The sequence below is a fragment of the Medicago sativa genome, chromosome 2 (assembly GCF_051527215.1).
Source record: "Medicago sativa cultivar Bolivia chromosome 2, Bolivia_mono, whole genome shotgun sequence".
Classification (NCBI taxonomy): Eukaryota; Viridiplantae; Streptophyta; class Magnoliopsida; order Fabales; family Fabaceae; genus Medicago; species Medicago sativa.
In genome coordinates, this window is record NC_140750.1 from 15,028,631 (window position 1) to 15,045,155 (window position 16,525).

The window sequence follows — 16,525 nt, forward strand, 5'->3', positions numbered from 1 at the left end:
ACGCAGCCCAATCTTTAATATTTTTATTTTATTTCTCATATCTTATTTTATTTAATAATAAAATAGGTCACACCAACATAACAACTTCACAACATCAATATACTTCACGTCATTCTAGAAAATCACATAATTTATCTATGAATCATGCAAACTATTTAAATTCTTAAATCATATAAATATATATATAAATAAATATATAAATCCTCGTTAAATTAAGTAAATAATTAAGACGGGTGTTACAAGTATGCATGGTCTCGATGCCATGTTTTTAAACACACGGTCATTCCTTTCCTTCCAAATAACCCACACCGATGTAAACCAAAGAATCCTGAAGAACTTATGAGTAAATCTAGGCAGCCCCGACATAGTAATGAATTGGGCTAACCAAAGCAAAACCAGAGACCAAAGGGATCCGAAAACGTCACATCCCGAAAATAAATGTGTTGTCGTTTCCTGACACCCACATCCGGACACACAGGTCGCATCTTCCTGAGATAGAACCCTTCGACGCACCAAATTGTCCTTAGTTGGAAGTCTGTTGCGGAGAAGGCGCCACACGAACACAGACACCTTAGAAGGAATCTGCTGATGCCAAACGTCGACAACTTGTGGCCTATCCCCCACTTCAGCCGAGGTAGTAAGAAAGCAGTATGCCCCCCGTGCCGAATAGCCATGAATAGGATCAAGCAACCATCTCCAAGTATCTTCAACATTTTCCTGTAAAACAATATCATGAAGTAATACAATACACTCCCTCACACTCTCCTCCTCCCACGCCCACAACCAACGGCGCCACAACCCCTCCCTCCCATCAACCGCCCCTAGACCTCTCCTCATCTCCTCCACCGAACACTCCTTGTCAACAGACAACTCAAAAAGGCGGGGAAATTTAAGTTTCAAAGGAATTTCCCCAACCCAAATGTCATGCCAGAAAGAGGTACTCCTACCATTACCAACTACCCTTCGAATATTGTTTTCAAACCAGTAACCAACTCCCTCACCCACCCCATCACGAATCCTACTCAAAGTCCGCCACCAAGCCGAACAATGGCCACCTCCCTCCTTCAACCGACCCCCCTCCTCACCGTACCGAGCTTTCAGAACACGGTACCACAATCCCTCTTTATCAATCTATCTATTATTATTATTATTAGGGAAATGTTAACAAGTGTCCCTTAGGCACTTGTTAAGGGTAGTGTATTCTACTTTTTGAAAGTTGAAAAAGTATTTTTTTATTGCAAAATTTTACTTTTCTTTCTACTTTTAGTGTGTTAACTAGTTCCCCGGAGGCGCTGGTTAACAGGACCCTTATTATTATTATTATAAATTGGAATATAGTTATGCAAACCCTATTCCCCAACTTTGAAACAATAGTCTTATTTTTAAGGGGTTTAAGATTAATAAAATAGGACCAAATTGGTGGCTAAAACAAAGATAAATGACCATTTTGAAACATTTAATGGTCAACAAAAAGAATTAAGTTAAGGGATCAGATGATCAATTAAACCAAAAAATTTGGTTAGGAGAGGAGAATCCACCTTGTGTGTTTCCCCAACGACGGAGATTAGTCAAACTAATCGGCACTGAAAATTTCGTACCAATACCATACTAACAAAACAAAAACAAAAAAAAAATTCTTTAAAATTTATTACTTGGTGTTTAGAGTTCTTTAATACTTCAATGAAATTAATAAAATTGCTCTGGAATTTTTTTATAATTTTCTTATAGTAAGGTAAAACTAGTAGATGTAAAATATTGAACGTTCTAGTTTTTATTTTTTAATTAAACAGTAAAAATTCACTTCTTTTATATAGATTTTTTTTTAAGAAAAACTAATGATAGTCTAAAATAAGAGAACTACTTTTTAGTTCCTGAAATCATGTTTAAATGAAATTTTGTCAAACTTTAACCAAATTGTGAATGGTGTAACAAAATATATCAAAATCATGCAAAAATTACAAGTTTCCAAATAAAATTGTAATTATATGATTGATACTATTTTCCTTCAAAAAAAATGATTGATACTATTTATTTATTTTTGGTGAAATAATATGTTTATATTATTTATGCAAACACCGAAGTTTCCAAGAACAAAAGTTTAAAATTTAACTTAAAACATAGACAACTGGACTGTAACCATATATGACTATATCATATCACGATCCTTCGTCCCCGTGAACTTAACTTAGTTGGCAAAGACAATGCATAATATATGCAAGGTCCGGGGTTCGAATCCCGGACAACACCAAAAATATCACGACCCATCATACGAACTAACATATAGAAGTTTGTGATATTACTCAAAATCACAATTGAGAGAATGACTCAACGGGTATTGTTAAAAAAAATGAAAGTTTGTGATATTACTCAAAATCACAATTGAGAGAATGACTCAACGGGTATTGTTAAAAAAAATGATAATGCTTAATGCTTTAAAATTCAACTTATATTTTTGTTGAACAAACATCAGTGTAGAACCTTACTCAAAATCACAATTGAGAGAATGACTCAACGGGTATTGTTAAAAAAAATGATAATGCTTTAAAATTCAACTTATATTTTTGTTGAACAAACATCAGTGTAGAACCTTAAACCTATCATCAAAGTTTTGAGAAATTTTTAGACATTGATTCATAACATGCGGCACTTCTGTGCCTGAACAAAATCCTTTTCAAAGCCTCCTGCACAGCTCTATTTCATTCTCAACTTGTCAATAAGCATTCTTTACAACTTCATCACATTCATCTTTTTCGAACCTTATTCTTAAAGGGTCTTTTTATGACACCAAATAAATTGAACTTTAAAGTTTCAACACTTTCAAGTAAGTGCTACATCAATTGATACCACAACCATAGCCAAAAAGACAGTGCTTTTGCACAAAATTAAAGTAAAAATGATTTACAAAAGAGACATAGTTGTTATCAATCACTGTTGCAATTAAACTCAAAGTAATGGTCATTATCACAGTATTTATTTTTCTACTTAATCTTCCTATTCTCAATAAAAACTTTAAAGTGAAATTGAAAAAGGAAAAAAAGTTCTAAAATCATGCAACACACATTTCCAAATTCCTATAACTACAACAGCATCATCTTTGTTTGAAGTTAACTATAACAGTATCATTCTTACATTTGCATAAAAATGCTTTTCAAAAAAGCACAACAGTATTAAATTCAAATATTGAATTCTGGATTGATTCAGCATCCAACTAGTTATGACTTATGGGTTGTCAGAATCGTTTTTCAGAAATTTGTTCAAAATTTATGTATGATAATAAGGAGTCTATAGACTAGAAGCCCTGCAGAAATAAGAAATATGATGCTTGCCTCATTTTAGAGTTCAAAAAGACCAACACATTTTTCAAATCGACCATATTCAATATTGACATCTAAATTGATGGTGATATGATGCTCATGCTTCACATGCCTATGCCAAAATCTTTGCAACCAAAATAGCTTTTATCAGTTCCACTAAAAATAGTCATACTCATACAAGCTTTACACAGGAGGGATAAAAATGGGTGCAGCTCCACCATTCTCAATTCAACCTTTCCCACAAGATGACTAATTCCATCACAAGAAACAACTGGAGCATCCTGTTTCAGCTGCACATACAGGTCCTTCCTTCCATCCCTTAGAGTCTCAATTTAAATCCTCGGGACAAGAAGTCATCCCTGTCGAGAAAAATGAATCTCATAAAAGTAAGTTCAACAATATCACAAAAGAATGTTCGATAAAAAACCATGTTTATGAAAGGAACTATGTACAAATTTGGAGTAATTTCTTCTTCTCTTTATTACATACACATATATCAAACCACTGCAGGTAGAATAGTCTCAACATTCAGAAATAAGGTTGTCAATAAATTATTTAGGAGTGAAGATCTCAAACAATAAATGAAAAAGAACAACGATTCATACCAAAATTCTTTCTATAAGCAGCAAATTCTTTAGCTAGTCACAAGGTCAACTCTAAAACTAACACATAGCGTACATACGTTGTCTTTTTTGTTGCTTTTGAAATCAAGCATATACACATTGTCAAATACATATACATAAACAATTACTTTGTCAAATACATAGACATAAACAAAGGTAAAGACTCCAAAGTAATTGGAGAATCCTCATCCTGTGATAAGAATTCAATTTGACCAGTGACCACTTTGTTAAACCAGAACCATCAAACTACTAAATTTGGTTAAATTGTGTTTCAATTAAACCAGCACAGTATAACATAGAGTTTAAGGTCAAAGGTCCATTGAACACATATAACTTGCACAACAACAACAACAACAACAACAAAAACTCAGTTAAACAATACAAAGTACCTTCTCTTGCTTGTATGATTCTCCTTCTTCCTACGATTGTCAACAGGTAAGGAAGGTGGGACAAGACTTCCAACACAAAACATAGTTTCATTCATATCAGGAATTCCTTCAACATAACTAACTTGTTCACTCTTCAAATCATACCAAATCAGCTTCTTACAATCGATTTCCAATAGAACCTTACTCCCATCACTGGAATAACCTAGAGGCCTCAAAGATTCCAAAGGTAAATCCAAACTTGATTTAACCAAAGTAAAAAGTTTACACCAACTATCTCTAGAACCATATTCTTTCATCACCCAAACATCAAATTTAGTAGTTTGATAATTCGCGGTCAAACAAAGACACCCACCCAAAACAGCAATAGAAATTTGAAAACTTTCATTACTAACTATTTCATCAGGAAGAGGAACCTCAATGAAAATCTCAAGTGATAGATTAAACGCAGCAATTAAACAAGGTTGTAACCCATCAAGTTTCGGAGTCATTATCCAGTGAAGAGAATTCTCAACAAAAACACCCATGGTAAGATTATAGTAAAGAATATACGGCATATCGGGAAGTGTTTTCCATGAGTTTGTTTTCAAGCTGAAGAGTGTCAAATGTGGATTATCAAAAGTAGAGTGTTGTCGATTGACAACCCAAGAGATTCTGAGGAGTTTGTAATCGGCGGATAATGAATCAAAACCGAATCCGTGAACGCACAAAGCGAAGTTGATGTCAGATTGAGAAGGAGGAGGAATAGGAACAGGGATAAAAGGGATAATCCGATGTTTTCGGATGGTAGGGTTCCAGAATGTGATTTCATTGGCGTCATTAGGGTTAGTGAAAGCGATTTCACCGTTGGAGATGGCGACGAGGCCGTTGCATGAACCGAGAAGAGCGATGTTGTTGCTGTGATGCTTGAAAGGATGGTTAAGTGGAACGGCGGTGGTTAGGTTAGGGAAATGGAGGTGGTAGAGGTCGGTTTTGCGACGGAGGATGAGGTTGAAATTGAGGGAATTTTTGAGGTGAAGGTTGATGAATTTTTGCGAATCGATTAAGGATTTAATTGATTTTGAAGTTGATCGGAATCGGAGAAGTGATTTTACCGGTAAGCGGGACAAGATTTCGGAGAGAATTTCCGGCGGAAGATCCGCCGCCATTGTAAGGAAGGTGCTAGGGTTTAGGATTTTTTCATTTCTTTGAACAACCGAAATGCAAAACCCGCCTTTCTTTCTTTCTTCGTTTATATGTTTTCTTTGTTTTATTTTTTTCCTTGCTTCTTATTCAATTTTAAAGTTGTAAACAAGTGTCTAGAAGTAGGGGTGTTCGCGGTGCGGTTTGGATCGGTATTGAGGCAAAATGTCAACCGATCCAAAATAAAAATCACATGCGGTTCGGTTCGGTTTGGATGAGTATTCTAAAAAAATCCGAACCGAACCGATCCAAATATATGCGGTTTAATTTGGATCGGTTTTTGGATGTCCAAAATGCAAAATATATTTTTTTATTTACTCTTTTTTGAAGAATATAATTTTTTTTTATTAATATTAATATTACACAAACACGGTAAAATAATAGGTTTGATGCAAAATACATTAAAAAAATAAAATTATAGTATGAAAATTATCGATTATTTTTGAAACATATAAAGTAATAATAATATAGATTAAATTAGTGCAATGTATAAGATTAAAATTTAACAAACAACATAATAATGCAATCTATAATACTAATAAAAGAATAAATAAGTATTAATATTTATTTTTGCGGTTCGGTTCGGTTTGGTTCGGTTTTGAAAAAGTGATCCGAAATCCGATCCGATCTTAGCGGTTTTTACAAAACAACATCCAAACGCATCCAAATATATTCGGTTTTTTGCGGTTTGCGGTTTTATTTTGGATCGGTTTGGATTTGAACACCCCTATCTAGAAGTCCTCCATCAACTCGTAAATACCAAAATAACATGACCGGGCGTCGTGACCCGGGTTCGAATATAAGAACTTAAAGTTGTGTGTAAGTTTATTTTTAATGAATTATCACTTCATCTAAGACAAAAAAAAAGTTGTAAACAAGTATCTACGAGGAACGAGTGTTAAAAAAAATAATATTATAAGAAATAATATTTGTATATTTAGTTTTTAATAATTTTTGTGACAACTTTCTCTTTTATACTCACATCATGTTTTTACTTTTTCTCTCTATTGTTTTGGTTTTTTTGTTAATACCTCATTTTTTTTTTTAAATTTATAGTTGTCATCCAAATAATTTATCCAATAACACAACTCATAAAATTATTAGCATTATTCATGCGTGTAATTGTATAAATCAATATTCGAATCAAGTATGATTATAATAAGTGATAGAATTATCCCTTGAAAAATAATAGACAAAATTTCAAAATTCATCCCTTAATTTTAAATAACATTTTTGTCTTTATCTTATATTTTTCGATTTAATCATTTATGTTATAATCTTGTAACATTTTCGTCTTTTATCTTTTTATTTTTTTCGTTTTCGTCTTCTACGTTATAAAATGTCAACATTGTTATCTTTTTTATCAAGAAAAATAAAAAAATCATAAAAAAAACTTATGAAAAATTCATCAAACTCATAAATTAACTCTAATAAAAAATAAATAAACAAACTAACTCAAATTTCCATCATACAAACCCAAGTTTCATTGAAGAAATCCCATAAAAAAGGATATTAATGCTGACATTTTATAACATAAATGATTAAATCGAAAAAAAAATGAGTAAAGACTAAATTATTACCTGATCGTAACATAAAGGATTAAATCAAGAAAAAATACAATAAATGACGAAAGTGTTATCTAAAATTAAGTTAAGGAATGAATTTTGTAATTTTTTGTCAAAATAATAATATTAAAGAGTTAAATATTTTGAAAAATTATGAACTTAAATAAACTAGATTGATCAAATATTGTAAAGCTAGAGCCAATATAATGATTCATAGTTTTTTTGGTGGTCACCGGGATTGAACCTCGAAATGATTCATAGTTTTGCTAGAAGATCTAAATTTTAATCCAGCCTCATTCTTTTTCATTATCCTCTGTATTGCTACCGCTATTCACGATAAATTAGCTATCTTTAAAAAAGAAAAGAGTCAATTTGTTTTTAACGTAACGACGAGGAGATATATACTTCTTTATAATGAATATAAGTTTTTTTTTTTGGACAAAATGCATATAATTTCTGTATTCGTACATAAAAAGTGATCTTTTGGACAAACATGTTTTCTTCAAAATGGCTTTTTATCCTTATGATAATTTTTTTGTCATAAAAAAGGTCACTTTAATAAAATTGTGTCCAAATAAATTAAAAATCATTTAACGAATGTCAAAATCATACATCCACCTACGGGATCCGCACTGTACAACAGCCATGGAGAAAATTTCTCACTAACTCGTCACCAATGCATCGTACAACTGCCGTAGACAATTCATTTTAGTTATATGTATGTTGTAATTGAAGTGTTATACATACATACTTAATATTTCGTAAACACTATGATTTAATTCCTCCGAGCCACAGAATAATGGAGTTATTACTGTGAGAATAAGATTGTCTTTACAGTGTTGGTAAAAAAAAAAAATTCCTTATGATATGAGGTGAAATAGTCATAACTGGTGTATAATACAAAAGTATCATATGTTACTTCTTTCCCGTGAATTTGTTTCCTCCAAAAAAATTTGTAACTATGATATGATACAAACATGTGACCAAGGCATAAAATGAAGCCAAATAAGTCAAATGAGCATCTAGCCATATACTAAAATTTCAGTGTCACAAATTAGCTGTAAGTTGGTTAAAATTTGTTAGCTTAGTTAGGATTACTACATAAAAGTGTATCATATATTCAGAATAATCAACTTTTTTATTCAATCAATTCCAAACAAAACAAAAAAAGCCTCACCTAAAAAAAGTTCTTAGTTCTGCATTCCTTCATCAATTTCTTCTTCCACATTCTCTAAAACTTGTTTCAGAATGTTTTCTTCCTCTGCTTCAAGCTTTTGAATACACTGTTCAAAAGCAGATACTAACACTGGACTAAATATAGAATCATCACTAGTTTCATTTGCATAATTGCATTCCTAATGTTCATTGAAGAATAGCTTCCAAATTTTGGTGTGACATAAGATCCAGGAGCGTATTCTTTCTACCTCCACATTCATCTTTTTTTGAATAACCTTATTCTTAAATGATCTTTTTATGAGAGCAATTAAAATTTGTTTTTTTTTAATGAAACTCCCGCAAGTAAGTGCTACATCAAATGATGCTACAGCCATAGGCGAAGGGACAGTTCTTTTGCAAAAGAGAACCCAGAAAGGCTAAAGCAAATAGAAAATGCATAAGAAACAAACAAAAATCCTATAATTCACTAATAAATATGGAATAAAGGGAGTCGCAGTTGCTTAAAACGAAGCATGAGGAATGCTAGCAAGACTCTCGTTTGAGCACTCTCTCTAGCACTCACTATTTTATTGGGTAAAATCAATGCATGTCCCACCACTTTATGTGTGTTGCATTTCCAATGTGTAGGTCCCACATTAATTTAAACCAATAAAAGAGTGAGTACCAGAGAGAGTGCTCAAAAGAGAGTGTAGCTAGCATTCCTCAACGAAGCACTACCCATCACAGTTGCAATTCAACTCACAGTACTGTCACAGTATCATCACAGTTACTCATACTAATGCTTATCACATTATTATCTTTCAACTTGATCTTCCTATTCAAAATAAAAACTACAAAATGAAATTAAAAAAATAAATAAATGTTCCAAAATCATGCAACACACATTTCCAAATTCCTAAAACTATAACAGTATCATTCTTACATTTGGGTAAAAATGCTTTTAAAAATAGCACAATTTAATTGTATGATCCTTTAAAAAAGGTTTCACTATCTCGTTTAAAATAGTATGCAATATTAAATTTCAATATTGGATTCAAGATTAATTCAGCATCACACTAGTTTCAATATTGTGAGAATTGAGAATAGAAGCCCATTTTCAATATTGTATGATAATAAGGAGTCTATAGAATAGAAGCCCTCTTGAAAAGTTCTTGCTTCCGGATAGAAATAAGAAATAAGATGCTTGCCAAATATTAGAGTTCACAAACACATTCTTTAAATCGACCATTTTCAATATTGACATCTAAATTGATGGTGATATGATGCTCATACTTCACATGCCTATGCCAAAATAGCTTATATCAGCTCTACTAAAAACAGCGGTACATCAGTTTTACACAAGAGGGATAAGTGTGTGACCTCAGACAATTCAAAAAGAGGGATAAAACAGGTGTACCTCCATCATTATCAATTCAACCTTTCCTACAAACCAAGGTGACTAATTCCATCACAAGAAACAACTGGGGCATCCTGTTTCAGCTGCACTTCACTCACAGGTCCTTCCTTCCATCCCTTACAGTCTCAATTTAAATCCTCGGGACAAAAAGTCGTCCCTGTGGGAAAAAAATGAATCTCATCAAAGTAAGTTCAAAAATATCACAAGAATAGTTGATAAAAACCATGCTTTTGAAAGAAACTATGCATAAATTTGTAGTAAGTTCATGGTAGGCCAATTTCAACAACAACTATCTTCTCTTTACAGACACAGATATCAAACCACGACAGGGTGTAATAGTCTCAACATTCAGAAATAAGCTTGTCAAAATAACTATTTAGCAGTGAATATCTCAAACAATGTGAAGGAAAAAAAATTCAGACCAAAAATATTTCAAATTAGGAATCCTTATCCTGCAAACCACGTCATAGCATACATTGTTGTCTTTTTTTTTTTTTTTTGGTTCTTTTCAAATAAACCATACACACATTGTCATATACACAAACAAAAGTAAAGACATCAAGGTAATTAGAGAATCTTTATCCTATGATAAGAATTCAATTTTACCTATTAAAAAAAAAAAAACATCAAAGGTTCATTGAACTAATATAACAACAACCAACCTTTTCTCGCTTGTAGGATTCGCCTTCTTCCTACAATTATCATCAGGGAAGTAAGGTGGGACTAGACTTCCAACAGAAATCATAGCGTCATCCAAATCAGGAATTCCTTCAACATAGTAACTAACTTGTTCACTCTCCAAATCATACCAAAACAGGATACCATCTACCCTCAACAAAACCATTTTTCCTTCAATCGAATAACCTAAAAGCTTCACAGATTTCAAAGGAAAATCGAAACACAAATTAACCAAAGTAAAAAGTTTACACCAACTATCTCTACAGCCATATTCTTTCATAACCCAAACATCAAGTTTAGGAGTTTCATAATTCACAGGCAAACAAAGACACCCTCCCAAAACAGCAACACGAATTGCAAAACTGTTACTATTAACTTCTTCACCTATTTCATAAGGAAGAGGAACCTCGTTGAAAGTCTCAAGTGTTAGATCAAACGCTAGAACTAAATCAGGTTGAAATGGTTGAATTTCCCTCCTCGACGCTACCCAATGAAGAGAACTAGAATTCTCAACAAAAACCCCTATTGTTAAACCATAGTAAAGGGCGTACGGAAAATTAGGAATTATTTTCCAGGAGTTTGTTTTCAAGCTGAAGAGTCTGACATGTGGATCATAAAAAGGGTTTTGCAGATCGAACAAGTGAGAGATTCTGAGGAGTTTGTAATCACCGGATAATTGATCAAAACCGAAGCCATAAACGCATAAGCAGACGCGGTTGATGTTATCAGATTGGAGAATGTTAGGGATTGGAAGAGGGGGAAAAGGGACAATCCGATGTTTACGGGTGTTAGGGTTCCAGATTGTGATTTCGTTGGGTGCGTTAGGATGTGTGAAAGCGAGTACACCGTGGGAGATGGCGAGGAGGCCGTTACATGAACCGAGAAGATCCATGCAGGTGTTACCCTTGGAAGGATCGATGTTGAAAGGGTGGTTGAGTGGAATCATCTTCGAATTGGTTGGATTAGAGAAATCGTCATCGATTTTGAGTTGGTGGAGATCGAATTTGTGTTGAATGATTAAGGATCGATTGGGGGAATTTTTGAGGTGAAGGTTGGTGAAGCTGGGAGAATCGATTATGGATTTAAGTGATTTTGAAGTTGATCGGAATCGGAGAAGTGATTTTACCGGTAAGCGGGAGAAAATTTCGGCGAGAATTTCCGGCGGGAGTTCAACCGCCATTGTAAGGAAGGAGAAGGAAGGTTCTGTTAGGGTTTAGGGTTTTTCATTTCTTTCCTTCTTACATTCTTTTTTTGGTGGTGTATTCTTTCTTACATGCTTTCTTCATTTATATGTATTCTTTTTTTTTTTTTAAGCATTTATATGTATCTTTATCAGTATAATTTTCTTCTTCTATTTTTATATTTTTTGGTACATTTTCTTCTTCTTCTATTTTATTAACCTTTATTTGTTATTATCAACAAATATTTTGTGTGCAACTGAATAGACTAATATTCGAGTCGGTTAGAATTACAATGAATGACAAAGTTATTCTTCACCATATTTGACGGTGCAAATTATTTCTCGTGGTTACATAAGATTAGAAGGTCGTTGTAGAGAATGAATTGTTTAGAAGAATTCTGATTTTGATTTCTAGGTAAAATAATTATTTTGTCAGACTTTATTTTTCTTGTAGACAACTCAAACCTCGGATTACCAATGAGTCATTTCCTCTAAGAATGAGAGGGTTAACACAAAAAAAAAAAAATTAAATAAACTAGATGGACCAAATATTGTAAGCTAGAGTAGACTTTCTTTTTTTGGAATGAAGCTAGACTAGACTTTTATTTACATGGACAATGCCAAAGTTTTCTTGTGAGTTTGTTTTTATTTTTATTTTTTATAATAGTATAGTGACTATAATTTCACTTTTTAAGACAAACTAGTTACAAACCCGTGTTTCGCACGGGTTCAATAACGTATTCGATAAAAAAATTCTTCGAAAGAAGTGATGTTAAAACGACGGAACATTGTTATTCATCATAAAATATGTATGGGCTGATTAAGAGAGCATATAATCAGTTTATGAGATTGGGAATTGACATAATATTTAGGATGAAAACGATTGGAACCAATAAAGGAACCAATGATGTGTGAATTATGATTATATTATCCAAAATTATAAAAAAGAGTGTTGTTGTTATAGAGTTACCAAAAAAGGATTGATACCCATATTTACATCAAATGAAATCAAGCAAAGAAGTAGCATCAATGAGTGAAGATAATCTAGTCTAGGATTAGAGTTAAGGTGATCTGTTGAAAGTGCGGATCATAAACACCAAATCTTTATTTGGGAACGACTTGAACGTGCATGTTTTTAGGTGGCTTCTCTAGATCAAAAATTAACTTATCACCTACCTCTAACATATGTTCTCAGCAAAATTTGAAGCATTGGCCACCTAAGTATTTTTTGTAACTTGCTCTCGTTGTCGTTATCAATCGACACTTATACCTTTTTTGAGCTTGTTTGTCGATGACTGTAATTGTTTTCCGTGTTCCTTTTAGAAATGTCCTTGATATCTCATTTGGGAAGTGCTAGGTACAAAACAAATTGCAGTGTTAATTAGATGTTATATATATATATACATATATATATATATATATATATGTATATTTCTAAAACATTTACCAAAGCATTATAAAGATTTGATGTAGGAAAAGAGCATGTTTTATTTTGTTCAAGAGATTAGGAAAACAACATTATAATTAACATTCACTCAAAAAAAAACATTATAATTAACATGATACAAATTGGAACCAATGAAGGAACCAACAATGTGCAGATTAACGTTACATAATAGTTAGGTTTATAAAAGAGACTACAAGTGTCATAGACTAACCAAAAAGGGATTTTATCAATATTTACATCAGACAAAATGAAAAGAACAAATGACATCCCAAAGTCATGATAGTTTACGACTACAGTCCAAAGCGATACGTCAAAATAGTAGAAATTCAAATAGTTCAACAACAAAGATCTACTTTGGAACAACTCGAACGTGCAAGTTCTTCTGTGACTTTTCGAGATCAAAGATGAGCTTACCACCTTCTTCCATCACTCGTTCTCTGCAGAAATTGAACCACTGCCCACCCAAATATTTTTCATAGCTTGCTCTATCGGCGGTAATGAGGCGACAGTTATACTGTCTCTGTGTCTGGTCATCAATTAGAGTGATTGTTTTACGCTTTCTTTTTAGAATTGTTCTTGACACCTCGTTTTGGAAATGCTAAGCAGGGAAATAACTGCAATATTAGTCTAATGCATAATAACATGGATAAGATGTATGCGAATATAGTTACATATAATTTAGAAAATAAAGGTAGTGTTCTGGACCGACCAAAAGGATTCTTGGCCCATTAACTTAGGCCCAATATCTTCTAAAGCCCAAACTCCACGTTTGGCAGCATTGCTTGCAACATACTTCTTCCCCGCGAGGGGGGTGCACGAAGCAAACGAGACCGGTTCAAAAGAACTCCAATGTCTCTTTGCTCATTCTGCAGGTTCCCGCAATAAACTCTCTGGCGGTTACACTTCCCACGATTTTGTAACCGCCAGAGCCTGGTGTGCCACAATAACGGCTCTGCAGCCCTCCACCTCTATAAATAGGGGACTCAATGCTGTCCCCAAGGTAGAACTTTTTCTTCCTCTCAAACCCTCACTATCTGAATCTTTACTGACTTGAGCGTCAGAGTGCCTGCAGGTACACACCCCCCATCCGTTCCAAGAAGCATTCCAACACATTCTACCACCGTAGCAACCACCGCATTCAAAGCACCGGCAGTCACCTTCTGATCAGGTAGCATAACTGATTTTACGCTAAAGAAAATGTACCATGACTTCTAATTTATCTTCCTATAAAGTCTAGATAAATGCATGCATGTACATTATATGTACCCCATTGACCAATTAACATTGTTGAAACAAATGGAAATTAAGCATCACTTCCGCATGTGCATATATAGCTAGCACCATTTGACATTGATGTGTTCGAACATTTGGTGCAACTCTCATAATACAATCCAAACTGGTTAAGATTGAATTTAGTTGTTTTCCATGTAGTGATGCAGTATGTATCCTAACACAAGTTATGCACATGAAATAAAGAATAATGCAATATGTATTTTTAATTTGTGCGTAAAAAAACTCAAAGCATGTTTGTGCATAAAAAAAGCAGACATTGACTAAGTTTATAAATTCAGTAATTAGCCTAACCTGAGACAGTTTTGAAAAATCGTTCGTTGTACGAAGTACGTTGAGAAGAAGTCGAACTCTGACTTAAGTTCTAACTGAAACTTTGACTCTGAGATTGAGAAGTGTTAAGGTCACGACAACAATTCAAGAAACATGGTCAAAAAACAATCAAATGGGATTGTGAAATAATAAGTTACTCTAACACTGTATTGTGAAATCATAATGCAAACTTACTAAGTCTTAAACTTCACAACAACCGGATGATGTAGGTTGATGAGCAGCCTCGAACCTGACCAATTATTACATATATTTGGGTTGCCATTGACTACAAAATGGAAGCAAAAAACTCAAGGTAAATATATGGTAAATGATAAAGTTACTGAGTATTTTTCCCATAGTGTTACATCAACTATATTCCCACTACATAAGGAAAGACATCTTTCAGGTCATTATCAAACTTATACAAAATCCTATCATCTGATGTTGACAAAATAGAAAATAATACCTTTTCTATTTAGTAATGTTTAGTTTTTTTGAATAAGAAAAAGATATGCATAGTTTGTTACAATATAAAGGTGCAATATATATATATATATATATATATATATATATATATATATATATATATATATATATATATATATATGATAAGCATAATTTTTTTAGGCATTTATACCTTTCTTGAAGAAAAGACATCTACAATTTTACTTTTAATTAAAATCAAAATTTTATAAAAATAATCATTCGCATTATGCAACGCCAAAAAAATTATACGCATTAGCGTAACAAAAAACAGACACACATGAAGTATTACTCTAAACGCTAATATGTGTGTGTATTTGCGAGGTTGAAGAAAGAAAATAAAAATATTTGGTACCATTAAATGATAGCGTGAATAAAAATATTTGTGAGGTTGTTATGATTAAACGATATTTAAATTAAATATATAAGTGATAAAAAGATAATAAAATTCCTTTGAAAAAAAGGTAATAAAATTAAATGGAATCTCCTTAAAAAAATAAATGGAACGGTTAAAAAAATTAAATGAAAAAAAAACATATTGAAATATAATATTAGAAAATAAAACAAAAGGTTCCCAACGTGAATTGAAGAGAGATGCTTGTGAAATAAATTGTCGAGAAGTAGTTTTTTGAAGTAGCATTCAACAACTTTTGGCCAAAGCATGTTCCATTCAATTTTATGCATTAAAAAAAGTACCTTTTTTAGTAAGTACTTAATTGATATTGTACTTGGCCTAACTTCTCCTTAAAAATGTAGAGAAGTTGAAAAAAAAACCGGGTCAAACGGTATCTTAATCTTCCACAATGGCAGTGTAGAAACAACTGAATTTGGGAGAAAAAAATTAGTAAATAGTTTTTTTTTGACAAAAAAAATTAGAAAATAGTTAAAAATAAAAAAATTGGAAAATAGTCAAAAGTTTTTAAAAATATAAAAAAGTTAAATGAAAAAAAAACATATTGAAATATAATATTAAGAAATAAAAGAAAAGGTTCCCAGCGTGAGTTGAAAAGAGGTGCTTGTGAGATATATTGTCGAGAAGTAGTTTTTTAAAGTAGTATTCAACAACTTTTGGCCAAAGTTCATTTCATTCAATTTTATGCATTAAAAAAAGTTTCCTTTCTAGTAAGTACTTAATTGATATTGTGTTTGACCTAACTTCTCCTTAAAAATGTAGAGAAGTAGAAAGAAAACCTGGTCAAACGGTATCTTAATCTCCCACAACGGCATTGTATAAGCAACTGAATTTGAGAGAAAAAATTGGAAAATAGTTAAAAATAAAAAAAAATTGGAAAATAGTTAAAAGTTTTTAAAAATATAAAAATTGGAAAATAGTTAAAAAAAAAATCGGTGAGGTAGCACTCAACCAAGCAACACTAAAAAAAATTATATGCATCAGCGTAACAAAAACACAGACAGACAGCATGAAATATTACTCTAAACGTTAATGTGTGTGTGTAAATATTTGCGAGGTTGAAGAAAGTAAATAAAAATAT

General features: G+C 32.5%; 2 protein-coding genes across 4 annotated transcripts; both read right to left on the reverse strand.

Moving 5' to 3' along the window:
- Positions 1–3,307: 3,307 nt before the first annotated feature.
- On the reverse strand, positions 3,308–5,610 carry LOC146944869 (F-box protein CPR1-like). Its single transcript, XM_085743210.1, has 2 exons — positions 4,327–5,610; positions 3,308–3,673 (listed from the first exon to the last, which is right to left on the reverse strand). Exons 1-2 carry the CDS (start codon positions 5,469–5,471, stop codon positions 3,634–3,636), a joined length of 1,185 nt encoding a protein of 394 aa, XP_085599336.1. The 5' UTR covers positions 5,472–5,610; the 3' UTR covers positions 3,308–3,633.
- A 2,491-nt stretch (positions 5,611–8,101) lies between these two features.
- On the reverse strand, positions 8,102–11,679 carry LOC146944870 (F-box protein CPR1-like). Of its 3 annotated transcripts, none has more exons than XR_015026152.1 (3): positions 10,305–11,679; positions 9,643–9,799; positions 8,102–8,353 (listed from the first exon to the last, which is right to left on the reverse strand). XR_015026152.1 is itself a non-coding variant. In XM_085743213.1 (2 exons), the coding sequence occupies exons 1-2, from the start codon at positions 11,498–11,500 to the stop codon at positions 9,760–9,762; spliced, it is 1,236 nt and encodes a 411-aa protein (XP_085599339.1). In that variant the 5' UTR covers positions 11,501–11,678; the 3' UTR covers positions 9,387–9,759. The 3 variants fall into 3 exon arrangements, 1 of the variants encoding a protein (XP_085599339.1); XR_015026151.1 differs by having other exon boundaries at positions 8,102–8,662; XM_085743213.1 differs by lacking the exon at positions 8,102–8,353 and having other exon boundaries at positions 9,387–9,799; positions 10,305–11,678.
- Positions 11,680–16,525: the final 4,846 nt, after the last annotated feature.

Bases quoted from the DNA above. Each gene is read 5' to 3' on its own strand.
- LOC146944869 (XM_085743210.1), bottom strand. From the start codon at position 5,471: ATGGCGGCGGATCTTCCGCCGGAAATTCTCTCCGAAATCTTGTCCCGC. The intron at 3,674-4,326 runs GTACTTTGTATT...TTTTCTCGACAG, and splicing joins AATCATACAAGCAAGAGAAG to GGATGACTTCTTGTCCCGAG.
- LOC146944870 (XM_085743213.1), bottom strand. From the start codon at position 11,500: ATGGCGGTTGAACTCCCGCCGGAAATTCTCGCCGAAATTTTCTCCCGC. The intron at 9,800-10,304 runs GTTGGTTGTTGT...TTTTTCCCACAG, and splicing joins AATCCTACAAGCGAGAAAAG to GGACGACTTTTTGTCCCGAG.